The sequence below is a fragment of the Cyanistes caeruleus genome, chromosome 18, assembly GCF_971803275.1.
Source record: "Cyanistes caeruleus chromosome 18, bCyaCae1.hap1.1, whole genome shotgun sequence".
NCBI lineage: Eukaryota > Metazoa > Chordata > Aves > Passeriformes > Paridae > Cyanistes > Cyanistes caeruleus.
Window position 1 is genome coordinate 7235355 of NC_141718.1, and position 27279 is coordinate 7262633.

Consider the following 27279-nt stretch of genomic DNA (forward strand, 5'->3'; position numbering starts at 1 on the left):
TTTTGAGGTTTGGTGTTTTTTTGGTGTTTTTTGTTTGGATTTTTTTGAGGCTTTGTTTTTGTCTTATGGGGGTTTTTTGGGGTTTTTGAGGGTTTGTTTGGTTTTGTGTTTTGTTTTTTTGGTTTGTTGTCTGTTTTTTGTTGTTTTTTTTTTTTGTCCTGTATCACTTTCCTATTACAAGTAATGGCTTATTGCTTCTATTTTACTACTTGATCTTGCTGAACTACTGAGAGAAAATGGGCTTGTGACTATGGACTGAATGATGACTTGTGATACCCTTGTCTATTCTGGGCTCTACACAGAGTATTTACACTGGGGCTTTAAGGCTGGGATTCATCCTCCAGCTTTAATGCTGTCTTGAAGCACTTGATATGATTTCCCTGCAGAATCAATGGCAAGAGCTGGATGTGTCTAAGGAAGTAATTTAGTCTGTGTAAGATCTGTTCTCTGAGGCTCCTACTCTTCTTTTTGACTAACAAGAAAGAATTAAGTTATCCTGCATTTAGATACCTTGCTAAGCTGCCTGAAGTTAGATGGTGTGAGGTGGAACCTATTACTCACCCATTTCCCCATGTGGAAGATGCATGTCCCCAGACTTCCTTCCCCAGGAGCTGTTGAGGTGAGCAGACAGCTCTGTCACATTGCAGCGCTGTTGCCCTTTGCAGTGCAAAGCTGCCAGTGATGGTTTTGTTGAGAAAATCAAGGGGCATGTGTGCTTTCCTGAGAATTACCTTAATGTAGTGGCACTGATTAACATGTAAGTTTTAAGTATATATCATCACATCTGTTGAAGTTGACTGAGATGTAATGTCTTGACATCCTTGGTTAAAACCCAGTCAATCTGAAAAGCAGGGCAAGGCAATAGTGAGCCCTGAGAGACACCTTGTCAGAGTGACAAATTGCCCTTTCTGATTCAAAGGACTAGCTCTGCATGGCAGAGCTAAACAGCTCCTGCAGAAAGGCGAGGAGAGCATGGGAAAAATACCCTATTTGTTTAGGCCTTCCCATGTATTCTTTTTTTGTTTGTTGCTCAGAGTTGAAGCTCTTTGTTTTCCTCTGTCTGAAACAACTCAACAGCAGGTTGAGAGGAGCAAAGCCCCTGGGATTCTGCCTCTCCCACTTCTCGTTCTTATAAACTGTTTACAATCTCCTCCAGTTTCCTAGCTTTGTATGGAGAAGTTCAGTGGGTCAGCTTTCCCTTTAGCTTCATCCATCATTCCAGTCAATTAGAAATAGTTGAGGGCCAATTGCCCGGTCTTCCATTAACTGAGACACTTCAGATTGTTTAAAATAGCATAAAAGCCCTCTTTGTTGACCGTTGGGCAGACTGTGGATTTCCCTGTTGATGGGCAGCTACCGCGTGGCTGAACAGAACCCCAGTGTGTCTTGCTGTACTTAAGGGTTGAATATTGCTACTCCAGGCCTTGTATGGGGTTTGATTCCTTCTCCTTCACCTCCGCCTCTTGCTCTCCCTGAAAGGTGTGATGCCCTCAAAGGCTGAATTACCATGCCTGCTTCCAAAAAACCCCTCTCTTGTTTGTGGCTTTTCAGAACTCCTGTAGTTAAGGGTTTTCTCCAGTTGCTGAAATGTTCCTTTTAACCTTGGTGCTTTAAAAGCTCTTGGCATTATTTGTTCCTTGCTTGTCGTGTGTGTTTCTGAAGGACAAAGGAAGTGTGTAAGCGTTCAGGAAACAGTTAGTGCATTGTGGTGTGGGGCTGAGTTCATTCTGGTACCCCGTGCCAGGACAGCCTGCTTTCATTTGGGGCTAACATTTCCCTTCTGTTCTGAACTGACCAGCCGTAGGGTAGAGCTTGTCAGAGCTCTGGCAGAGCTTGAAGCTTTCTCATAGGTTGATGTATTTGGGTTCACATTGAAGTGCACTGAATCCATTGTATACATACATATACATAAATATAGACATACATATTTATATATATAAACCCTACATTTTATTTCACATGAGAAAACAAAACAGTAGCTTTACTAAATGGAGGTTAGTTTATCTGCAGCAAAGTGGATATTTATGTATTCCCATATTTAAGTTATTGTCTGTATTGCAGACTCTCCTTCCAGCATCATGTGCTGCCTGGGTTTCAGTACAGGCTGGTCCATGTGCTTTTTGTTGTTCTAGAGCCATCTTGTTTGGATGTGCCATGGTTTGATCCCAGTTTTGGGACAGTGTTTCCCCAGTCCTGATGAATTTGGACAGGTCTGTGCCTCCGTGCTGAAGCCTTGAACCTTGCTGTGTTTTTTGCACTGGAGGAAACGGCCTGTGGCAGTCCTTAAGGTCTCCATGTGCTTGCAGAAGGTGCCGTGCCTTGCAGTAGTGCAAGCACTGCAGTGTATGAGGGCTCACCTGATTTTGAAGAACAAACTGATAAGACTGGGACAGTCTCCTGTACTGCCCCTCAGGTGACACGGGCTCAGCGATGGGTACGAGCTGCTCAGCTTGGGGTCCAGCTTTTGCCCTGCTGACATGCATGGAAAGCTCTCAGGACAAATCAGGCAGAGAGCACAGCAGGGATCTTGAGGCTATGGTGAAAGAAGGGTGCTCTGACAAGGCAGGAGGATGCAATAAACAGATTTGAGTCTTTAGCTGCTGTGGAGTTGGATCTTGTACTAGAAAAAGCCGTCAGTGATTTTCTTCCTCTCTGATGTCCCAGTCTGATGCAGATCTCAAGACAGATTTTTTTCAGCAGCTGTGTGCCAGCAGACTTGCCTTTTGTGTCTTTCTCCACATGCCCTCATCAAATAAAAGGATGTGACTGAGCTGGAAGTGCAGACCTGAGTGGGAAGGAGACCATTGGGGCAGAACATCAGCCTGAGACTTAACTCTGACAAAGCCATTGTTTGCTTGCTTTTACTTGTAGAAATAATCTCATGCTTTGCAGGGATTGAAGCTTTAACAAGTAATTTAAAGAGTAGTAGAGGAGAGAGAATCCACATTTAATTCAATTAGCATTGTTGTCCAATGCCATTAATTATGCCCAGACTTGTAATGTGTTTCACAGGAGCTGATACACTTGAGCTTTGTCTGTGCTGGGGTTGACTGAGGACAAGTATGTCCACTGATGTAGAATCCAGCCTTTGTGATTTGCAAAAACTCTCAAATTTGGTATCTGACAGTAGCCTGGAGTAAGGAGTAGCTGGAATAGCCTGCATTGCAATCTTCAGAACAAAGAAGATCTTGGGGAGAATGAAGATTCAATGTACATGATTTCAGCGTTCTTGAAGAGAGGCTGTTTTAGTGGTAATAATAATCTCCTGCAATTTTATGTTATTTCCAGACTGTTTAAAATTGTTCCATAGGCAGAGAATAAAGAATTTTGTTTACTGTCTTGAAGTAGGATGTCTGATCCTCCTGGGGGAGGTTATTCTTTTATTAAAACATATAAAATAGCTACTTTGATGGAAATACAACGCTAGGAATTGAAATGGTGATGATTACAGAAGCTGTAGTATTCTAATGCAAAATAAGCCCTAGGAGATATGTGCCCTAAATGATAAATCACTGTTCTTTAACAAAACAAGAATTACTGGTATTTTATGTTTCTTGCTTATTTTACAAGGTCTTTAGATGTTTCATCTGCGCTTAACTTTTACAGGCTGGAGGTAAATTGATTGTTGCTTTGTGTTTTAAATAGCGTGGCTTTTTTAAAGCACACTGGAGATGCAAATACAAATCAACAGGATAGGATTCATTTGGTCTCAAAAAAGCAAAAGTAAAAAGAAGAGTCATAACTACTGACACCACATGCAATAACTGCACTGGAACCTGTTCTTATAATTTGGTAGTGTTTTGTAATCTCATTGCTTTTGCTTTGAAAGCCTCCAGTAAGGTAAATGAGTACATGTTATTTTGAACTGGAATTAGCCTCCTCCTAGCAGGCAGGGAACCACTGGTAGTGTTATTCATTAGGGGTCTCATGTTCCAGCCCTATCCAGGAGCTTGTGGTTTACTCTGGATAATTAGGCATACCTGCCAAATGTTTGGAACCTGAGATGCTGAGGTGTATTTAGCAAAAAAGAGCGTCCTAAATACTGGCTTCAAAGCTGAGCACAGAGGAAGTAGTTGAAAAGGGTAATGTGTCCCAGTTTCTGCAATTTGTGATGACCTAAAATCCTTAATGGTGGTGTCTAAAAACAGATAACAAAACCTATGCATCTTTTCTGTGTTAATGTTAGCTTGCGACAGCTCCAAGCTAGCGATGTAGAGAAAATACTGGGCTTGGAGATGAAAGAGCCGCCTGGTTCAGGCGCTTCAGGGGTAAGCTGGGTGACAGGCTGTCCCCTTGGCTCACTGCATTCCTCAGTAGCTCACATAGAAAGAAGACACAGTAGATGCTGACTGGGTACCAGTCTGTGTTGAGATATCTACCTTGAACTTCGAAAGCTTTTAGAAAGCTTTCTGATGCCTAGGACTGACTCTTGCTAACAATAGTTTTCTCTTGTAAAAATGCATATCTGTACCCTATCTGCCTGAATCTTCATTTTAGAAGCAGACAGAGGATAAAACCCAGCACAACACTCATTTAAAGTCAATATGCTCTAGCTTGCAATTTGCTTATGTTTAAGTGCCCTGCTTTTAAGGTTTCCTTTGCCCACAGGCAGTCTGAATACAAAGACAGATTCTCTTTTTTTTTTTTTAATAAAGAAAAGGTATTGGAAAAGCTCAAACAACAAAATATTTCTTTCCACCTTCCATCTCCTTAGGTTTATTATCAGAAAACAGAGGCTGCCTCTATAAAGTCTAGAGGGGAACAAAAATATACCAGCACCGCAAGCAGCTGGAAATGAAGGTGGTGGATGAGCTGTGTGTGTATGTACATGTGTGAGAGGGTCCCACCTCGAAGCAATTTTGGCATTTGATGGTGAGGTTTACAGGGATAAGGTGTTGTGCTAAAACACTCTACATGTAACTGATTTCTTTGTTCTTGGTAAGCTTTGGTTGAGTAAAGATGAGTAGAAGCTCTGCGTCTCTACGGTATTGCAGTATTGTGTAAATTATTCTCTTTGGAGGAAAGCTTTGCTATGGGGTGTGAGAAAGGGAGTTGCAGTTATAATTCGGTATCTTCAAGAAAAATGTGAAGAGAATAACATATTTATTGCAGGAGCAAGTTTCCTTTCTGGAGCCATGTGCAGAAGACAAGAAGTGACATCTGAACTCTACCATAAAGAATTCAGCATGTATCATAAGTTATTTGCCATTAATGATTTGAGTTCTGCAGACTGGAAAGAGTGGTTTTCTTTAGGATTTCGGAAGCCATATTCTCGTTGATTGATTCTGTAACCTGAGTTATTCTGTGGTATCAACAGAAATGGAAGTAGTGCTTTCTTGTATCACTTCTGGTGCCTTACCTTTGAAAGCTGGCTGTGTTAAATTTTGCCTCAGGTGATTGGCAGAGGCTTATTGTCATGGTCTTGGTTAATGAGAAATGAGAACTGGAAAATGAGAGCAGCTTTCTTACTGAAGTCTGAGTTCCAGAAGGTCAGAATACAGCTGTAAATAAAGGGGGGAAAAAAAAAAAAGGAAAACTGATCAGGGGCACCTTAGCTTGTTTAAAGAGAAATTATAGATCATGCAGGAATTAAATACAGACCTTAATGAGACATTAGCTGCAAAAGGTCACTGGGGGTTTACAAAAAACATGGCACAGCAAAAGGGGAAATCCAAAGGCTATAGATGGGTTGAAATGCAGTTTTTCTAAATGATACAAAATTCAGTTTTGTAATTTCCTGGTGATGAAGCTGTTCACACGTGGAAAATATTTAAACCTTTATGTAATTAGGCGGAGCACCTCTATTGCTGTTGTCCAAACTGTTGTTTTATCCCAACCCTTTTTATTTTCCTGTGAAGAGACTGAGTGGATTTGTCCAGAGTTTTCTTTTGGCAAAGTGTGTTCACTTTGCAGTTTTGGGCTGTCATTCTTCTTGGATTTTTTGTTTTTAAAATGTGTGTAAAAAATTTGTGTGTATATAGTCCTTAATAAAGGATATTCTTTGAGTGTCTGTTTGATAGGATGTGCCAACAGAAGCCCTGCTTTGACTTTTAAGCCTGTGTAGCCAGATACCTTCAGGGCTTGTAATGAAATGATCAGTCTGTCATTTCATTTTATGTGCCTGAGGATTCATAATGCTGGGCAAAAGTCTGAGTTCTCAGTGCGTAAGCTGGTTCTTTATTGGCCTCGTGCTGGGAAACTTCTGAAAGACATTCATCTACCAAAGGGAGCTTCTCTGATTTTGCTGCTGAAACACACAATTGCATAAGAAAAAGGAAGGTTCAGACGCCAGCGCTGGTGAACAGCAGTGTTCTCTTTGGGCAGTAGCCCTGCAAGAACCCGCCTTTGATCTCCTTTCTTTCTGTTTAGATTTTATTATGTTGTCTATCTGTTATAAATTTTAAATAAGCTTGTAGCCAGTTAGACCTTACAGACTTCGAGAAGATGTGGGAAGGGAAGCATTTCACTGAATTAATCTCTAGCCATGACTTTTTTGTTTAATTATCGTTGCTTTGGGCAGTTTGAGGAAGGTGTCTATTTAATTGTAGCTGTTGATGTTTTATAGCCTTCTCTAGTGTCCAGCTGAGTGTACTTCATCAAATAAAAAGAAACTTCCAGTGGTGTGTAAGATGAACTGCTCTGAAAGCCAGTGGGGCCTGTTCACTGCAGAATTGAAAGAATGTTTTTGCAGACAAAAATTCCACTCTTAAGGTGGGCATTGAAGAGAAAGCTTAAAGCAGATTTAAATATAAGATGGTGTGTTAGTCTCTTGCCTGTTAATACAGAGTAATTGATAGATGCTTCGCGTGATTTCTGTTTGCTGCACAGCCCGGTCATACCAGCACAGTTGCAGCAAGCTTGTCTGAGACAGGAAATAATCCTGTCTCTGAATCTCTGCTTGCAAATTGATGGGTAAAATGTATTTTTTGCAATCAAAGAAGCTGAGATCAATGGAATAGCTATACCATGATGGTAGAAGTAAGAAGTTAATTTTTTTTTACCTGCTTCTTTATAGGAGCAAAGCCCCAGTAACCAGACTTCAATAGCAATGATGCAAGAGCCTCAAGAAATGGTGGAAGAGACAGTTACTGTGGAGGAAGACCCAGGGACTCCCACTTCCCACGTGTCTATTGTCACTTCTGAAGATGGAACCACAAGGAGAACTGAAACCAAGGTGAGAGGTTAATAACCACTGAGGAAAATGGCAAAGTGCCATCTAATCATGGCATAGAAATAGCAGGGAGTAGCCTGAGTGATGACAATCATGCTATTGTGATCCTCAGTGATTTTGAACATTGTGTTTGCCAGCAGAGCTGAGTTCAGGGCTTTTTCAATTTCAGCTCTGTGTCTAGATTGCTCCCTATCAGCTGTGCTGATACAGCTGTTCATGGAGCTGTGAACTGAGCAGTAAGAATTATCCAGGTTAGCCAAATAAAAACACCAGAACCTCTTCTCAGGCTGCTTAGTCTTACAACATTCACTTCATGCTACTGAAGCTGTTCACAGTATTGCTCTGCAAACAAAAATTGATGAGTTGGTAGGATTTGGCTGAGGAAAATGTCTTAAATTAGTGACAATCTATAATAACATTACGTGATTATTCATTTGTCCTTTAGAACAAGAAACAGCCTATGTAAATAACACTGCAGCATTTAAACAATCTGCAACAGATCTGCAACAATCTTGTGAATGGTATCTTACTCCTAATGCATAGGGAAAGCTGGGTGTGCTCTCAAGTGACTGTACCTCAGGTTTGGCTGGATTACAGGTGTTGCAAATGTTCTCCTTTTCCTGATACCTTTTTGTTCCTTGTGGAATGGAATTTTGCAGTCTCTGTTGAGCAGGTGCTCTGTGTTCATGGCTGCCTTGCATGCTTTTCAGTGCCACTGGAACATTGTGAAGTTTACGGGTGATTCCCTTTTTAAACCCTTCTAGACAGACAATGACACTTCTAAACAAATGATGCGTGACAAACTGATTTTTTAAAAAAACAGAGGGGATTGTTCAACTGCTTTCTGTATTAAAAGGAGATGAAGAGAGGTCACTGCATAAATCAGTGTTTGTTTTCACCGGTGTTCCAGAGTTGCAGTCCTCTAGGATATCTATTCAGGACATCAGATCCTCAGGTTGAAGTAAATTAATGTTTATTTCCTGAGGTCATTGGGCCTGTACACATTATAATAAACTGAGTATCTGGTTTAATAGTTGTTGCAGTTAGTTAGAAGGTAAATATAACCGGCCTATTTTCTCTTTGTTGGAAGGAGATTAAGGTCTTTAAATAAAAATAAAACAGATGACAAAAAAACCCCACATTTTTGTTAGTTCTTCAAATAATCTAATGTGTTTAGTTTGTGACTTACATGAAAGAAATGCTAGTTTCTTTCTAGTGGCAGCAACAACAACTGTTATTTGTAGGAAGGAAGTGATAAAATTACAGTGGGGATAGACACCTTTTTATATGTACTAATAGTAGTGCATAGTTTTAGGAGGCTGCGAGGGCATGAGATTATAGCTATGACTGTAAAAATAGAGGTGAGGCCATGCCTCACATAGATAACAGGACCACATGGAGTGGAGTAGTTTGTCTGAAATAGTTGTGGCCCTGATAAAAGCTGCGTGCTTGTCATGGCCTCAGAAGTGTGATTTTCTCTGTGTCAGGGACCTCCTGTTTTTCCATCTTCCCACAGAAAAGTACAGTAGCAGCTTCAAAACAGGCATTGTAGCTGCATATGGGAAAGGAAAGTTGAAAAAACAGCAACCCTGCAGCTACTGTTCCATTTCAAAGAGCAAGGCTTTCTTGTGTTACCGTAGGTCATTGCAGGCACTGAAGTGCGTCCAGGATGGGGGTAGGATGTGTAGCTCTCTTACTTTCCATTTGTGTTGTTTCAAATAATGCCACTGACTCCAGCTTAAGTACTACCCAGAGCTGTTTCCTAGTAATTTGTTGCCAAAAGGAACGACTAAAAAAATATTAAAAACCCAGTTGTTTGAGAGAAGTGATTCTGAAAAGTCAAAACACAGCCTGGCTTAGCCCTGACTGTCAGGAGTGCTGAGACTTTGCTGGGGTTGTTGTTGCCTCTGAAATGGTTTTGTTTTGACTTCTCCTTGCTGTGATATAAAGGCATAGATTTAACAGCTCTTAGATGCTAATTTGAGGTCAGATTTTACAAGTGTTTTCATCACTTTGGTCTTCATCTTGCATTTTGTTTTGGTAGGGACTGTGAAAATGAAAACTGTGTCACTGGGGTTTAGTAGCATCAGTTAATTGCTCTGGAGTTAATTGTCATTGACACAATCATTTCTAACAGGTATCTTCATAGTGCTTTCATAGCTCATGCTATTATAGGTGAGAAGCTTGCAGAGAAAATTGTTTCCTGGTACCTCTGTGCAGAATTCTGACCTTGTTGTTCAGGGGAGGGTGGTGAAGAAATCTCCCTGGCATGAGAGATGCAGCCACACGGCTGCTGGGCATCCTACTTGCCAGGAGGTGATGAGCCCCAAAGCCACAGTTTTGTGTCTCTGCCTGTTCCCTCACAGATTTAAAGAAATTAAAAATACAGATAACAAATCCCCCCAAAACCAAAAAACCCCACAGGAATCTGGCCTTGCATTCAGTGTGCAGGTGGTACTTGTCCTTACAGAGGAGCAGCATTTCCTGTGGTGGGAATCCTCTCATCTCTTTCAGTACTACCCAGTGTGTAAAGTGGAGATGATCACACTGTGCTCAGGGGGCGTAGGTTTGTACTCAGCTTTTCTTTTTACTCTGAGCAATAGCCTTTTATGCTCTACATTGCTGTGCTTGCTCCAGGCTCCTTTAAGGAAGGGTTTAGAACCTATTTTTGTTGTGCCTATACCTAAAGGCTCTGCTGGACAGTGTCAGCCCCAGTCTCCAGCATATCTGTCTTGCAAAGAAAGTGGCAGCATAAGATACATCTTCTGACAGAGTAAATAACACAGGTTATGTTTTTTTAAGAGCCAGAGAGACCAGAGATGTTTTTCAAATGTATTCTTTCTTTGCTGGATAGCTTATGTGGGGTTTAGTCAACCTAATGCCATTTAGTATGCATTTTTAGATTCTTAAAAGGAAATTGTCACTATTTTTGCTAAGTTGTGTGAATTTCTAGCTTGCTGGAGAGTGATGCCTCTGAAATTCTTCCTCTTGAAATGCAGCACAACAAGGCTGTAAACCTGAATGCTCCTGGATGCTGCTGTTCTTTATTTTCTGTTCCTTCCCTTGTTGTTCCAAACCCATAATTTATAGAGGTTATTCTTTTCAATAGTGTATTAAGTAAACAACCTTAATCTAGATGCATTGACAGTTTTGCTTTGCTTTTCCCTCATCTTTGGAAGTGCCTGTAGCAGTGAAGCAGGAAGAAGGCGTAATAGAATTTAATATTTGACATATTTTAAATAGAGAACATCTGCCTTTTCAAAATGAGATGTCTCTGAGTAATTTTCCCCTACCTGTTATTCTTTTAGTGTTATACTAAGTCCCTACATAACATTCATTGCACAAAAGATGTAGCAGATAACACTTCATTTCAACTTTATAATATCTCTGGAAGCCAAATACCTATCAAGCTAAAACTGTGAAAGTCACCTTGGGGAGAGACTTCCACTTCTTGCTGCTGGCTGGTCCACTGCCAGGTGTTAAAGGGAGCCTGTTTTAAGTGGCTCAAGAGAACTCAGTAAAGCAAATTAGATGTGTGTGTGTTTGTGTAAATGTTCTTTAATGTTCTTTATTTTTATTTTTTTTTCCAGGCACCTTTTATTTTTATCTTTGAAATGCCAAAAGATTGGGGAGATTTAGGTCACTGTTACTCATTGAAATTGATATTTTATCATAGCAAACTGTGAAATTAATCTGTATACAAAGTTGCTTAATTTGTTTTCCATCAATTTTCTTTGAGGTTTTCAATACTCAGCAAGTCCTGCTTGTTCCCTATAGTGATTTACTGCTGTTCCCACTTCCTTAGACCTGTGATGAGAAAGAGCTTCTGACCAAAATGGGCTGTGCTAGTACCAGGTACCCCAAGAGGTAGTTCTTCAAAACTTTGCAGGGAATTTAAAGGAATTAGGCAGCAGAGCAGAAATGGATTTCAGCTGAAGTTGAAGGCCCTTTCAAAATGTGAAATGCTAGGCTTAGAATTGAAGGGAAGAGATTTCAGCTGTTGTTTTGAAAACCTGCAGGGTGATTTCTTCCACAGCATTTAATAGAAAGGTAATAGCTTCAACCTGCATGGGCTGATAAATTTTTACAGTCTGTAGTTCAAAAATAAGCTCACAAAAAGGTCAGGATGCATTCCTTCTCATCTGATGCTTGCTTTATGACAGTTTCAACGAGATTGTTACCCCTGTCAGCTTTTATAATGAACTTAATTTATTTTTTAAAAAAAAAATAAATAGAGAGAAAACAAAACCAACCTCAAAAAGAAAATGGAAGGCAGAATTATAGATGACTGCATTTGGCCATAACTCTGTTCCACAGAAATCTCTCTACTGTTTTTACTCCTCTGTGACCAAGCACAAGTAGGTGAGGCACCTACTTGGACCATAGGCACATGCATCCAGTAAATCTAATTGTTGGATAGTTTCATGTTTGTTTTCCCATTCTTCTACATAAGGAGGACAAGGGACAGAAGAACACAGCTACTGTATGAAGCTACTTCAAATGTGTGAATATTTCTTTTATGTTCCATTGGCAAATGCATTTCCAGAAACAGAATTAGTAAAACCATTATCATGGGGCTTGTAAGGAAATTACTTACTAAAATAATTATTTGTGAGGTGAACAATAGTAGTAAGGTCAGTAAACATGAAGTATATTTAGATTTTGGGGTGTGGAGAACAGCAGTGAAAGCACTGACTTGTAGAGTTGCAGAATTTTGGCTCCACAGAGCCTGAACACATAAGAAATTGGATTTTTTTATACTATAGCTGAAATCTTGGTATCTGTACAGGTAATAAAGAATTACATATGTATTGTAAGCATACCCAGACAGCCTCTTCATAGGGAAGTACTCTGAAGCTTTCCTCTGGTACTCTGAGATTGGGGCATTTAAACAATTGAGCATCTTTGATTTGTCATTGGGCTGAAAAAGCCTTTTTCATACAGGTTTTCTTTAGGGATGGAAAACAGACAGAGGAAGTCAAATTGCACTCAAAGTAACTTGTAATTCTAAATTTTTTTATTAGAGTACACATCCATAGTGAGGAATTGATGCTAATAAATCTTTTTTAAGATTGGTACATCTGAAGGATCAGATGTCTCTCAGATAAGGCTGTTGGGACTCCCATTTGGAACAGCTTCATTCTCTCTGGCTAATGCAGTAGTGTTAAAGAAGATACAAAAATGTTGGGAGAGAAGATTACTATGCTGTCAGCTGTTCAAGATTGCCTGTATTCTTTTAAGAAATACAAATGAAACATTCCCTTGAGCAGGATTTCCCGAAATAAATGTGTTTGGTTTGTTGCTTGGGTTTCTTCTTTTGTTTGGAAACCTTTCATTAAATGGACCTTCATCTGTGTGCTGGCTAATTGCTGCCAAAAAGCTTCCCTTTATTGTTCTGTCAGCAGCGAAATCTGTTTATCACATGATAAATCTTCTATCTCAGTGGCTATGCCTGACAAATGAGGCATGAGTGCAAATACTCCTTCTCTCTCAAAATGTAAAATGACTCAGTTTGGTTGTGCCAGTATAACACCTTTAGCATTACTGAATGCTTTTATGCTACAAGAAATGCATACTTTAATGCTTGAGTGAAATGTTCCTTTTTGTGTGTCTGACAAGGGAGTTTTGACTGTCCTGATACTTTGTGTTTGCTGCTGGGTGCAGAAAATAGTAGGAGGTGAAGCTGTGCAAATGCTGTAAACTTGTTTTCACATGTGCTGTGCTGCCTGACACTGAGTGTGGCTTTTTGATGAGCCACAGCCATTGAAAGCCTGTCTGTGCTAGTATAAAAGACAAGAAAATAAGGAAAATTTGGTATAAATTGCAAATTAATCCCTTGAATTGTGTTGGTAATTTAAACTAAAAACCCAAAGCTCTTTAAATACTCTGTAGAGTGCCACAGCATGATGAAAAACTCACTGAGGGTAACTGGTGGGTCACACATTGTCTAGGAGGTGATTTTCAGTGATCTGAAATTCTGTTTTCTGGGTTTTGTGTGCATGTACCAACTGCTGGAGACAGTTGTCAAGGCTGGAAGGTTTCTGTGTTTGTACCTTGGCCTGGTTACCAATAACAAGGAGCAAATCTTGATGAAGGTGGACCTGATCCTGCAGTTCAAAGTTGATTCCTCCTTTCTTGTGCTGTTGCTGCAGCCAGACAAGGTGTATTAGGTGCTTCCTACTGTCTGATCTTAACAGCTTTAGGAAAATGACACGTGACAAACCGCAAGCATGGCAGCTCATGTCTGAGAAGCAGTGTTTGGGCTTAGATTTGTTGTATAGTGCTGAAAGAAAGAGCTTTGTGAGGTTATGCAAGGGCACTTCCTGGCATTTAGAAAGATCCTTCGTTGTTCCTTTCTGAGCATAAGTATCCATTTCTGATTCATCAGATTGCTGACGTCCTACCTAAATTTCTGTTATTCCCATTACTGGTTCCCAAATTCAAGAACACAAAGGCCCAGCACTTTGCATGCAGTTCTGTCATGGTTTTGCAAAACTCGCATATTTCAGGCCTGAGAAATGTTGTTTTTTCTGCTCTTGGAAGATGACTTATGAATATGGTACTTTGAATAAAAGTATTGTTTCTGACTTCAGTAGGAGAACACTGAGCTGTGTTGCTTTGTGTGTATCCACTTCACAAAGAGCTACTGTAAACTCTGCCAGCTCTTCTTGTCCTCTCACTGCTGAGTTTATAAAGGCTGTGACAGTGGTCACGCTGACAACTGAGCAGAAAGGAGAAGTATTGTGCACAGGTAACAAGCAAAAATCCCTATTGGACTGTATGTCATGAAATAAATGTTGAGTTTCTAGTTTCCTTTCTTCCACTTAGTAAATGTGTGCTTTGAAAATGGGAGAAAAGACCCAGAGGCATGGAAGGGGGATAGCATCTTTCCTGATATTTACTTGCTGAGGAAATCCCTTTGCATTGAAGAGGAAAACTCTTTTCAGCTCTGGCTCAAATTAGATACAGAGGACATGTTGGTACCTGGCTTTGCTGTATTCAGCATCATGTTGCTGTTAATTACACCTCTGGTGGAGAGGCGTTTGTACTGCTTTCAGTCTTGCAGAGGATTTCATTTCTTCATTATGTTGAAGTATCATTTGCTCACAGATGTGTCTAGGAAAAGAAATGCTGTTTGGGTGAATCTTTTTTCTGTTTGGGGTTTCTATGTGAAAACATCTGGCTAGAGGACATGTCTGGAGCCACTTCAAGAGACGTACTCTAATTATTTTGCTTTGCAGCAGCTTGGGTAATCTGTTGCCAATCTAAATGTTTAAATCGGAGGCTATAGGTCAAAATATTTATTTGGACTTAGGAGCCACAGAGCAGTCCAGGGATACATGTTGTGGTTAACATTCCCCTTGAATGTAGCATTTCATTCTAAGACTTACATAAGAAAAGTGTCATTTGCTGATGCTTATTTATGTCTGTAATAGCTTAGAAACCCCAAATACCTTTTACCAATTTTGTGTTCTTCCCCTGGTGTGTGTAATGCTGTCAGGTGGGTTCAGTCTCCCTCTCATCTTTGTGGATGTGCTGTTTTGTTGCTTGGTTGGGCTGAAAAGTCAGCACTTACTTGCATTAGGGTAACTTTATATAGGCTAAAGTAATTTTATTTGGGTTAGGGCTACCAAGGATAGACTGGCATCTGCTGGACTTACTTTGTTCTTCCCAAAAGAGCTTTTGCTGGTCACTCTGGAAGACAGTACAGAAGTTGATGGAGCCCAGATACCAACCCAAACAGAAGGCCCTTTGCTAGTTTCTAAATATAGTGGCTTTTGTGCAACACTGTCTTGCGCAGATTGCCAGACCTTGGCCACAAAGGCAGATAGTTCTTGCAAAGTTTTAAGGACTCTTTGTTCTTACCCTTCAGCAGGAAACCCTGAATGCGAGAGCCCTCTGGACATTTTCAGTTTTTGTAAATTCTGTTTTGAAATAAAATGTGATTTCTGGAAGTAAAGATAAAGTTGTATTTGTATCCAGATTTGTCTTCAGTGTTTTAAACAAGCTCGTCTGGGATGTTTAGGTAGCTGCAATTGCAAAAACAATGTGGTGTTAGTGTTCATTATTGCAAATTTGTTAGTCATCAAAATAATGACAACTACCTGTTGGGCTTGTGTGGTGGTTGGTGGACGTAAGAATATCTTAAAACAGAAATCAGGTGTGTTGTCCAGAATCCTGAAGCCCAAAACCTCCCTGTTTGAGATCAAGGTTTCCTAAATATTATTGCCAAATTTGAGCTCTGTCAAATTACAGAGGTGCAAACTTGATCCAGATTAGGCAGGATCACATAACTCTACTTCTTTTCTCAAAGTGCTTTTTACAAAGTGTTTTTCCACTGTTCATTGCACAAGCTAATAGGTGAGCTGATTGCTACACCAGTGTTACAGGCACGGCGTAGTTTGCTTTGTAGTGCTGTCTCCCCATTTTACTCTTCCACCTCCCCGTGTGTCTCACCACATTATGCAGCAGGAGAACATTAACACATTTACTCGCTGCTCTGCCAGGTTACCAAGATGGTCAAGACAGTCACCACGAGGACGGTGCGGCAGGTGCCGCTGGGGCCGGACGGGCTGCCTGCCATGGACGGCTCGTCGCCCATGGGCAGCTACACAGACTCCATCGACAGGAGGTACCTGAAGAACGGGGAGCGCTTCATCACCCCCCAGGCCTCGTCCACCCTGACCCGATCCTACAACAGCTACAACGACTCGTACCCCGAGAGCCACGAGGGCCAGTACCGCCCCTACATCGGCCACGACGGCTACGGAGACCTCTCGGACAACTACGGCAGCTTGTCCCGGGGCGTCAACTACCGGCCCCGCTACGCCTACGTGCCGGGGGGCACCTACCGGCCCGATGATGGCAGCTTCACCCTGCCCAGCAGGAGGGAGAACTATGGCCCTGTTGCCCAGCCTCAGGTGCCAGTGGGCAGCAGCGTTGACTTGAACCGCTCTCAGCCCGAGCGCTTCCAGCCGGAGCCCTATGGACTGGAAGATGACAACCGCAGCCTCGGAGTAGATGATGAAGGGTATGAACTGGATCCGGATTACTCCACTGTGAACAGGAGGACGTCTGCAGGTGTGCCAGAGAGAGGAAGACCTCACAAAGGAAGGTAAAATCTGTTTGTTTTTCACAGTGCTGTTCTGCAGCTTTTGTTTATTTGATCATGTACGTTCAAACTCTGTGATCTGGTATGTTCTGGAATTACTTGACAGAAAAACAGCCCATAAATGACTGCAAAACACAGATGAGGTATGGAAGAGAGGTAGGGCTGGGGTACAAGGACCCTTTCAGTGATTCTGGGCTGCTTAGTTCAGGTTGAATTTAGAAAGAAAGATGACCTTGTACAGGAAGGCTAAGTTACTTTTTTTCCCCTCTTCTTTAAAAAAGAGTTGTGAATTGTGTTGTCCCAGAGCCATCCCACACTAGCAAGGTGAAAAGAGGGATTTGTGATCTGTGAGAATCCTGACAGTTCTGGTTGTGTGCACATCTGCCAAACAAAAGCTTTGAACAGCTGGCTGGGGTTGCAGATGAGCTGGTCCCTGGTGGTGAAGGGGTGCCAAGCTGTCTTGTGAGGTTAGCCCAGATCCTGTGCTAACCACACACCCTCAGCTGTCTGACCCGCTTTTCTCCTGTGCCTATAGAAGGGGGGGAAAGAGTATCTGTGTTGCATTTAAAGTGACCCGTTGCAAATTACTTCTGCTTCAGCGTGGTTTCTGAGGAATGTTCTATTTTATGCTCTGTTTTCTGGTGTTAGTTGCTTGTGCTGTGTTCACAGGTATCTGCTCTTGCATTTGAGAAAAAAACCCAACAACCCACAGGCTGGGAAAAGAGTCCTGTTACTCAGCTGGAAGTCATCTTGTACAGACCTGAAATACTTGTAATACTTTGTTTTCTAAGGGGTGTACAAATTTTACATGTACCTGCTTGAAGTCATATCCTCATGATTCATGTTTTGATATGGATTTAGTTCTCATTCGTTTCCTTTTAATTTAGAAAAGTTTGCAGAGATGTAAAGAGTCTGGATCCACCTGCCTCTATGTGTAGACAGTCTTTAGACTTTACATTTCTGACCTCAGGCTTTGCTGCATCAGCAGCAATTGTTGGTGGGATTTGTGTTGGCCTTTTTGTTTTCCTGGAGTCCTCCTACTTGGAGATGTTATGTCATTCATGGTTTTATGGCTCTCTTTTCCTTCCCTGTTCTGGAAGTTCATTCCAAAGGTAGACAGAATCAATCACTTCAAAATTGTCATCTACACTTGTGAGAAAGAAAAAAAAAACAAATACAAAAACTCAGCAAAAAGGTATCAAGGTGTATCTCCCAGAACACCCTTCAAGTCCTTTGTGATATCTTTGATTTTGCAGGCTTGCCCGGCAGTGGAATCATGTCCTTGTTTTGTGGGGCTGAAAGAAATAGCTGCACCCAGTGAGTGCCAGAATCCTGATCAATCTGTCAGACTTGGATTAGTGCTTCCCTGAACTAAGCAAGTTTACAGTTCTTGCTAAAAGAAGTCAGGCATCAATGCTTTTAATTTTTTATTAACATTTTTCCGACTGCTTGTGAAATGAATAATTAAATGTATTCTTAGAACCTACCCATTTGCATTTTAAAATTTGGTGTTTTTATTAAACATCCCTTTGATTTATTGTTCCTTGCAGTTTGGATAGGACCAATTCATAATTTTTCTTTAACATTTCTTTTGTTGTGAGGTTTTTTCCATATTTAATGTGATCAAGAGGCTTTGACAAATAATTAGCCTGACTGTGGCAGCAAACTTTAGCTGTTGAGAACATAAGAAGATTGTATGAGGGCCTCTTCATAAGCAGTTACTTTTTGACATTTCAAAGTAATACTTGAACAACTCAATAAACCTGCATTTCTGATATGCTACTGATCTGCAAGAAAATAAAGACTACAAGTAGTGCTTGGCACTAGATGAGGGTAATTGCTAATTTATTATTCCTCTCTAATTTTTTATAAATTTTCATTTCTGTGAAAATTATTAAATGAATGTGATTAATTGATGTCAGTTTTGATTCCAAAAAGTTTGTGTGGAGCAGGTTTAACAACAACTCTGCTGGATGCTGTTCTGTTGCACCAACTTTCAGCTTGGGCATCTTGTCCTGTCCTGAACAGAATTCCTCCACTAATGACTCACTGAGCTATTCTCTCATATTCTTCCCAGAAGGTGCTATTTCATTAGGTAGTAGCTTAAAGGTAAAATAAGAGTCTTTACTGTCAGTTCCTGTTTTGAGAGGACTTGAGTGGAGGTTTCTCATCTGAATCTCTGCTAGCAAGTCTGACTCCCTGTGTGCTGAGGAGTCAGCCCAGCTGTGTCTGGAGGGGTTCCTAGGCAAGGGGATTACAAGCACAGATTGTTCTTTCCAGCTCCTGCCTGCTCCATTTGATCACAGAAATAAATACCTATTTGTGCTTTTTTTCTGTCAACACCAGCGTCATTTTAAGCTACTTATATTTCATTTTAAATTGGGGAAAAATGTGCCTCCTCACAAACATCTCCAAATCCAGATAAATGCACAAAGGCAAATATTCCCTCTGTTGGCTCATCATTGCTAGTGGCTGGGCTTTCATGTTTTTCTTCATACTGAGTCTCTCATGTAAGATACATCACTTCCTGCAAGACTACCTGGCACTTCTTGTTCTTCCCCTCAGCTTATGCTCTGTTTGGGTGTAAGTCAGGTTGCATAATACATTTGAGTTGAGAAAAGCATTTGGGGTTTATAATACTGATTTAATGTTACTTGAGTTTACTTGTGAAGGCATTTACACATCTTTGAGTATGTGCCCTTTTTACCTTCATTTCATAAGTTGCCTTTATTATACTAGGTGTTTTATTATGGTGTTTGAAAACATCTAATTTTACTGTGCGCTGGATGTTTTATATACAGTCCTTTTTGAAAGAGAGGTAGGAAGTACTGAATACTTTTACTCACAAAACACATCCCTACTACTATTTGAATATTTGTCATTAATTAAATTGAAATTAACACAGACAAGCTGGGAAAAAATGGCAAGTCATAGTTAATCTTACTGATTTAAATAAAGTCTGTTCCGGTTTTTGTTTCCTCGGTGGTGATTTCTTCCCAGAGTGGATCACTGCAGTCTGCACTAGTATGAGCATTCCTGGGACTTCTTTTTTCCCCCAAGAGCTCTGGAGCAGCTATTGCCAGTGCTACTATTCCAGACTACACAGGATATAAATTTTTAATGGCGACTAAGTCAACAACAAAACAGTTTTCTACTGTTAAATTGTCTATTCCAGAAGCCTGATTTAAAACACTGAGACTGTATTTGGTGGTCACTTCATGGTCCAAATTATTACCAGGAAATGAGCCAGATTTTAGATACCTTTACCAGTGGGTCTGTCTGTTGTTTATAGACAGTGAGAGTACTGGTAACACCACACGTCAGTCTCATTCTTCCTCTGATGCTTTTTTTTAGTTCAGAATAAAAGGCTTGTAATTGTAGATAAACTTTCAGTTAGCAGTTGTGGCCCAGGTTCATTCATTCCAGGTGAATTATAGGCAACATTGGGAAATTGTCTAGTTTGGGGCAGGAGTTTATGGACATGCCTGGGCAGGACAGGGTGAGGCAAGCAATGTGATCAGTTTGAAAAAATCTCTGGGTTTTTTCTCTCTTCCTTAGTGTGAATTCAGTTTGATAATATTCTGGGGTCAGAAGGTGATGAATGGCAGAGTTTGATGTGGCAGGAGGCAACCTGAGCCAGCTCATCCATTGGCAGTTCTTAGGTGTTTCCAGTTAAGGGGATTTTGGTGTTTTCACCATATGGCCCATAGCTCAGGCTTGTCTCAGCAGAGGATTCACTCCAGTTTTGAATCCTCTTGTGTATCCTATCAGGGAACAGAGCCTGGCAAAAGTAGAATCTCATTCTGCAAAGTCTTTACGTCTCCTCTTCAATGTTTGGCACAAAGTTTCCTACTGAAATCCCAAGCCTTTCTGGTCTTTTATCCAAAGCAGACACCAGCTGCAAACTGTAATGAATGTAACACTTGTAGAAGTTGTTGAGGATTAAATGTTTAAATCCTTCACCTGTTTACTCAAATGTGCCTATGTTGAAGCCATAAGGAAGATGATAAATCCACAAGCTCTCTCCCAGTTTTTAACTATGCTAGAATGTGTTTTGATCAATTCCCTGAGACAGGTGATTAGTGAGACCCATGGCATCCTAAAAACTCAGCTGCCTTGCTACAGACGGACAGAAGGCAAGATGCTTGCAGTCAGCAACTCTGGCATAGCACCAGAGCTCTTCAGTCCTGAGAGTAAAGAGTTCTTGGTCGCCTGAGAGCAGTATCTGCTGAAGCTCTTGTTAGTCCTGTTCTGTATTGAGTGGCTTTTCCTTCCCAGCCTAGCTGCTCCAATGATATATGGAAGTGAAAAATCACATTTGGCCCACACCACTGTGACTCAGAGGATTTTTTTTTTACTCTCCCAGTATGTAAATATGTTGGTGACCAGGATGTGTGTAATGCCCTGACAGACACTTGCTTTTGATTTCCTCACTCTGCTAGTCTGTTAAAGGAGAGGTGATGAGGCTTGTGGCACTTCTGCCTTGCTCTGCCTAAACTCCTTGTGTTCCTTTGCAGATGACCTGTTTTGGTAAACTGCTTCCCCTGTTGGTTTTTTTTCATCTTCCCTCACCTTGATCACTGTATTTAGTCATGTGAATCTGAAGTGGTGGGATACTTGCCATGTACAGCTCCTAGCTTGACACAGGACCTGAGTTTCTACATAATGATTTGGGGTCTTCAAGGGTCAAATGTGCCACTGTTTACTTTGCTGCCAGGTACAATCATTGAGTTATGTCACTGCTGCATTAGCAGTGGCTCTCAACACTATTGTCCTCAGAGCAATGTTGGATCTGGCCTGTGTGGGCTTATTCCAGTAGTTGTGGGTTTTTGTTTTCACCCTCTCCGCTACCAATACTTGAGAGGTACTGTCTTGTTTTATAGGAGGGTTGTGATCTTACTTAATTTTCCTTTTTCTTAATGATTAAGTCTTGACTTTGGGTATTTTCACTCATATTTAGTAAGTAGTGATGGCAATATTTTTTTAAAAAGTGTTGTTGGTACAAGACTTGTAGTAGTACTCTTTTGTCATGACAGTGTTGCAATTTAAAGACCTAACTCTGATGTTTTCTTTTAACAAATGTAATGAAGCCAAGGAGCTTTTTGTGGCAAAGGGAAGAGAGGATACAAAATGAGGACGATAGGCCCATCTGTATGGTTCTATTTGAAAGGCTTTGTGGAGATAAAGCAAACAAACTGCATCCCAAGACAGTAATTATCTTTGTGTACTTGCACGGATGAGAAGGAGAGAGAAACTTAATTGTGCAGGTGTAATTGAGGTGGTGCACAGTTATCTTGTGGGCAGCTCACAGGACAGACGTTCTGAATTGTGAGTTACCAAGTCAAGCAAGGAACAGCTGTGCAATTATTAAAATTCATCTTCTGCTGCTTTTATGAAGTGAAAAGGAATTGAACATGAGGAGGATGAGTTTGAGAAATGAGATTTTGTTGTAGTTTTAATGCTGGTGATCACAAATTTACATTTTTAAAAGCAGAATTTTGAGGAGTAGCTAAGGGGTTTTGTTATTCCTTCTGCCCCGTGTGCATTGACAGAAGTAAATTGTTTCAGTGTTGTTGTTTTCTGCTTGGAGTGATGGAAACAGCTTTGTTCTGTAACAGAAAACACGACTGTCCAGATAGTGTAAATTACAGTGTAGAGCAACTGCTGAATTATACATATACAAATAACTGCATCAATAAAAGGATTTCTTCAGATTCATTCTGAGTTTTGGATACTTGCCCATTTTTATCCTTTCATTCAGTTTATGGTTTAGAACAGCAATTAAAGTAGGATACAGTCAGGAGAGGTGCTTTTAACATTAAAAGCATTAATTGTACAAGACTAAGTTCAGTCTCCACCTCCGATTGCTCTTCTCCCCAGAGCCCAGTTTAATTATCAGTCCCTTTGGGATGACAGCAAGCTCCATTTTCTTCCTGACTTCTAATAGTCTATACTTCAGCATGACATCAGCAATGGTTCAATAACATCACTCAGTGTTTCAGATGAAAGATTTTAAGAAACGTTTTGTAGCAATTAAAACCACTGGCTTGACTGAGCTAACTGCAATACTGAGACAGTAGCAAGCCTGTCCAGGAAAAACCTGTAAAGCAAAAGGCTGCTGCTGGTTTGAAAAAACACATATATAAGAGGATGTTTTATGGCAATATTGATTAAGAGTAGTGTTTAGAGTACACTTGTGTGTACTCAACAACATGGAAATGTAGTGGAACTTGTCAGACTTGCTGAAATGTATCTGTGGTCTCTGCCCAGGCCTTGAATGACTTCAATTAGAGTTTTGGGTTGTTGCAGAAGTAGCAGCATTAATGAAGATCAGTGTTGCCTACTAAATGTAATCCAGTTCTGTTGTAATTGCTTTGCTAAGTGACCAAAATGAAAGCAATCTGTTTGATGGCTTGCAGTTCCTGTCATCATTTCATTGCTAGCCAAACAAACAGTGTGCTGGAGTCCCATCACTGCTGAGAACTCAACTATGGTTAATTTTCAAGTTACTACAAATAAACTATTGGAAACTCTAAATATGTTTCCCCAGTGATGTTTGTGATATTAAAATGTTTGCTCATGGCCGAAATCTGCATATTGACTTGGAGTTACTAAATGTTTAAACGTGATTTTTTTTCCCCCCCCTTCTTTGTCTTGGGATGGTTGCTTGTCACAGGGGCTACGATGACCCCATCGAGACAGAGATGGTTGAAGAGAGGATCCCGTACCTGCACGGCGGCTACGCGGCGCCGCTGGCGCAGCCGGAGCGGGGCAGCATGGCCAGCATTGACCGGCTGGGGAAGCGCTCGCCGTCCATCGACAGCATCCGCAAGGACCCGCGCTGGAGGGACCCCGACCTGCCCGAGGTCATCGCCATGCTCAGCCACCCCATCGACCCCGTCAAGTCCAACGCCGCGGCCTACCTGCAGCACCTGTGCTACGAGAACGACAAAATCAAAAAGGATGTGAGGCACCTCAAAGGGATCCCGATCCTGGTGGGCCTGCTGGATCATCCAAAGCCTGAGGTCCATCGTAAGGCCTGCGGGGCTCTCAGAAACATCTCCTATGGGAAGGATAATGAAAACAAAGTGGCGATAAAGAACTGTGATGGGATCCCTGCATTGATCAGGCTGTTGCGAAAAACAAATGACATGGAAGTCAGAGAGCTAATTACAGGTCAGTGTCTGTGATTTTGTTACTGGATTAGTCTTTAGAACAGACCTTTCAGCTTCAGGAGCAAGAGTTTCTGGAGTTTAGAGCATTGAACAAGACCTGAGATCCCTGGGTGCAGCTGTTCTGTAGTGCACCATGTTTGTGGGGTGAGAACCTGACATGTGCCCATCAGGAGGGGATTGAGATCACCTCTGTGTGTGTGTGTGGTGCACTTGGGATTCTCTGGCTGCTGAGGGATGATGCTGCTCCTTGGGGGTAGCATGCAATTGCATGTGCTTGGCTTACTAAAGCTTAAATGAGTTACAGCAGCTTCATTGACAGGTAATTTGTAGTGCATGTGCCCTCAGTGTGTTGTAATCAGGAGGTAAGATATGCTGAGCTAAATCTTTCCTTGTTACTCTCTTACAAAACAATCCTGCTGCCATGTCCCCACTCCCTCATATTTAGAGAACAGTCAGTCTCATCAGGAACACTTCCGGTGGTGCTGAGGGCTCTGAGGCTGTATATAAAGTTGCAGCACTTCTGGGCTGGAAAATTCGGGTTTTAGGGAGCATAGGGTCTGCACTTGCTACTCTGGATGTGGATTTCTTTGTTGCAAAGGCAGGAAAAGGGAGAATTGCATTTCAGGTTACTGAGTTTGTGCACACTTTGCAGGAAGTTTTCGAACACTTACAGCTCCATTATTTAACCTGTTTTTATTTGAACTTAGTCTTGGACATCATCCAAAAAGAGCAATAAAATATATGCCAAGTTTCAAAGTTCAGCCATTAAATGGAAAAGGGTGGAAAAGTATGTCAGCTCTTAAAGTAAGGAGAAAGATACTGTTCTTCAGTCTCCCATTAATCATGAGTTGTGAAATGGATTTCCCTTTGTCTTCTCAGAAGCCACAGGGGATGTTTGGATGGAGATCAGGGTAATTCCAATGAATTTCTGTGCCAGAACAGAATCTTTCAGTAACCTTTGTGAAGATGAAAATGGGTCCAGGGCTGAAACTGTTTTGCTGCCTTATCAGTGTTGGTTTGTGCAGGTAAACCCTGTTGTAAACACTGATTAAGCCATTAGAGGTAAACATCTTAATTCTGTAATTTCCTCAAAAATTATAGTAGCTCTCTTTAAGTTTTTATTGGTAATCATAATTCTCTGAGATGAAGAGTGGCCTTGGGTGTTCCATCTGTTCTTCCACAGCCATTACAGGCTATTTAGCAAACTAGGTCTAAATATACAGTGTTGAAACTAGGAAGGATATTTTTCCAGCCTTCTTCCAGTGAGCTGGCAAAGGAGAGCTGTCTGACTTGTCAGAGAACCTCTGAGTAGCACGTGCTTTGAGAGCTGTCTGTGCTCTGCCTCAATATGGAAACTGCAGGTGGTATTTATATTCCATTTGTTGCACTCATTTAATATGATGGCAGACCTTTTTTTTTTTTTTTAATAAAGAATATCTGCTTATCTTGTGTTCTAGTTTAATCAAAACTCATTTCTGGAGTGCTGAGAAGCAATAAATTTATTTCCTTAGATTCAAGAAAGGAGAAGCTGGTCTATAATTTACTCTGAAGGAATATCATTATAGTGCTAAGTGGTGATCAGTCACTTCTGAGATGGCAAAAGCAAACTGGATGTTTTTCCTTTTCACTGTAAATGGCGATTGCTTTGATTTCACATTGATTAATTAGCTTTAGAGTTCAAATGCATTTTATTTGGCAGTAGTTTTTGCCAATTAAAAGTAGTGTTTTTATTCCACCTTAGCTTTTGTTATTTAGAGCTCTTTATTTCCCCTTACTGAAAAACAACGGGAATAACCAGGGCATTAACCTAAACAGATGTCCTGTAACAGATGATGTGCATTTAATCTCCACATAACCAGGAATAATTTCTTTCCCCTTCTGAAATGATATCACCAGATCCGGTGTGAGACATTCAAGCATCAGCACAGAAAAGAAGAATATTCCAGCAATGCCTCGTGGCTGGTGCTGCTGTACTTGGAGTCCGTGTTCAAAGCTCTGGCTGATAATGTGGAATTGTCCATTCGTAAAATGAGCTCCAGAAGTCAGCAGAGAGAAACAAGAGCCAGCTTGAAGTGCAGAGGGAGCATTCAGGCAGGGCTGCTACAAAAGGACTGTGTTCTGCAGCCTCAGAAATTCAGATCACAATTCCAATGTTCTCCTGGTAGCAATCGCAACTTCCTATCTGGGTGCCTTTCCCTAGTGATAAACCAAAGCCTACCTTTGCCATGAAAGTTTTTCTGTGTGTCTGGAGGGAAATGTCTGGGGACTTCATCAGCAATGCATTAGGAAAAAGAAAAAGGAGAAAGAAGAAAATACAACAGCATACAGGATTTGTGTGTTTATTTCTTTCAACAGGCTCCAAATTCAAGTTTGGTATGACACATTGATTTTTCTACAGTTTAATCTTTCTTTAACTCAATGCTGGCTGCTTTTCAAAAGCTCAGTGTAGTAATCACCAGCTGGTCATCCCAGCTAAGGACAAATGATAAAATAATCCTGCTTTCCAAAGAGTTTTAATTTAAAGAAGTTTTAAAAATTCAGTTATCTGAATTCAAGAGTGGTTCCAGGCTTGAAGTTTTGTTTCTCTGGCTGTGGAACACTGCCTTCCTGTCGGACAGAAGATACCTGCGTGCATAGAGTAGGACACCCTGTTTGGAGCAGGGCTTTCTGGCAAGAGAGACCATCGTTTTTGTCTAGTGTGAGTCACTCCTTGGCTTTGGTACAGCTCCATGGCTTCCCTTTTGCATGGTGATCTGGTCACTGCATTAATGGAGTGGGGAAAAAGCCACACCAGTGAGTTAAAAACACCCAAGAGGTTGATGCAGCATCGAGGGAGAAATCAGATGTGTGGCATCAGTGCTGAATGAATGAGTCTGGATGTGCTGGGAGTGCATTCCCTTGGGCATTTCCCAGGATACATGTTTGGAGAAGACAAGTTAGACAACACTTTTGAGACAGCTCTTTAAATTTTGGAAGCAGACAGCATGTACTGATACACCACTACTGCCAGATTAAGCCACTCAGTAGATTATTTTCTTACAGATAGCACTGGTTTTAGCAGAAGTGGAAAAACTTTTGGGTTAGTGCCATCTCTTTTTTACCCAGTGTTCTGGACATATCTGCAAATGGCACTAAACATGATGTCACTTGAGGTCAGAGATCTGTGAAGTGTGCAAAAACTTCCTTCTAAATTCAAAGGTACATTCATAAAATACCACAGATCTAACTTGTCTTTTTAAAATGTGGAGTTACAAAATGTTTCCTAGCTACTGCACTGAGAAAAGCTTGATTCAAGTGTTAGAGTGTCCATAAGTAAATCATGAGTAGAGTTGTGTTGAGAAATACTCCATAAAATTCTTCCTTTAGTCCTTGCTAGGCTTGTAGCTGTACTGCTTTACTCTCAGTGGATCATTTTCTTGCGAAAAAGAGAGAAATGAGGATTAAGCTGATAAGGAATTAAATCTGCTCTGATTGGGGAAGCTACAAAAATTTTATCTTGAGTGATAAGGTTTTTGTGGAGGAAATGTTCCCATCAGATATGCAAGCCCAAAATTCTATTACATTCTTTGAGAAGCAATCAGAAGTTGGTAGCTTTAATGAATAATTTTGTTCTTTGTGAGAACGTTGGAGTAATTTTGTTGTTTAATGACATTGCACTGATTTGAAGTGGTGCAGGACATAATTTTTCTGCTGCCAAATTGGTTATAATTGAAAAATGATTGACCTTCAAAATGCTCTGCAGATGAAATATTTTGATCTAATGCTTGAATAGCAACTTGCAGATAAATCAGCTGGTTCAGACCTCCCAGCTCCTGGGCACT

At 40.9% G+C, this 27279-nt stretch overlaps 1 protein-coding gene across 50 annotated transcripts in view; it reads left to right on the top strand.

The window, feature by feature from the left end:
- Positions 1–27279, top strand: part of ARVCF (ARVCF delta catenin family member) — a 249348-nt gene that overhangs the window by 153636 nt on the left and 68433 nt on the right. For all 50 annotated transcript variants that reach the window (XM_086856241.1, XM_086856223.1, XM_086856261.1 and 47 more), the window contains 3 exons: positions 7016–7174; positions 15679–16286; positions 22960–23459. In XM_086856241.1, the coding sequence (XP_086712367.1) occupies positions 7016–7174; positions 15679–16286; positions 22960–23459 (1267 nt within the window). The remainder of the gene's footprint in view (positions 1–7015; positions 7175–15678; positions 16287–22959; positions 23460–27279) is intronic.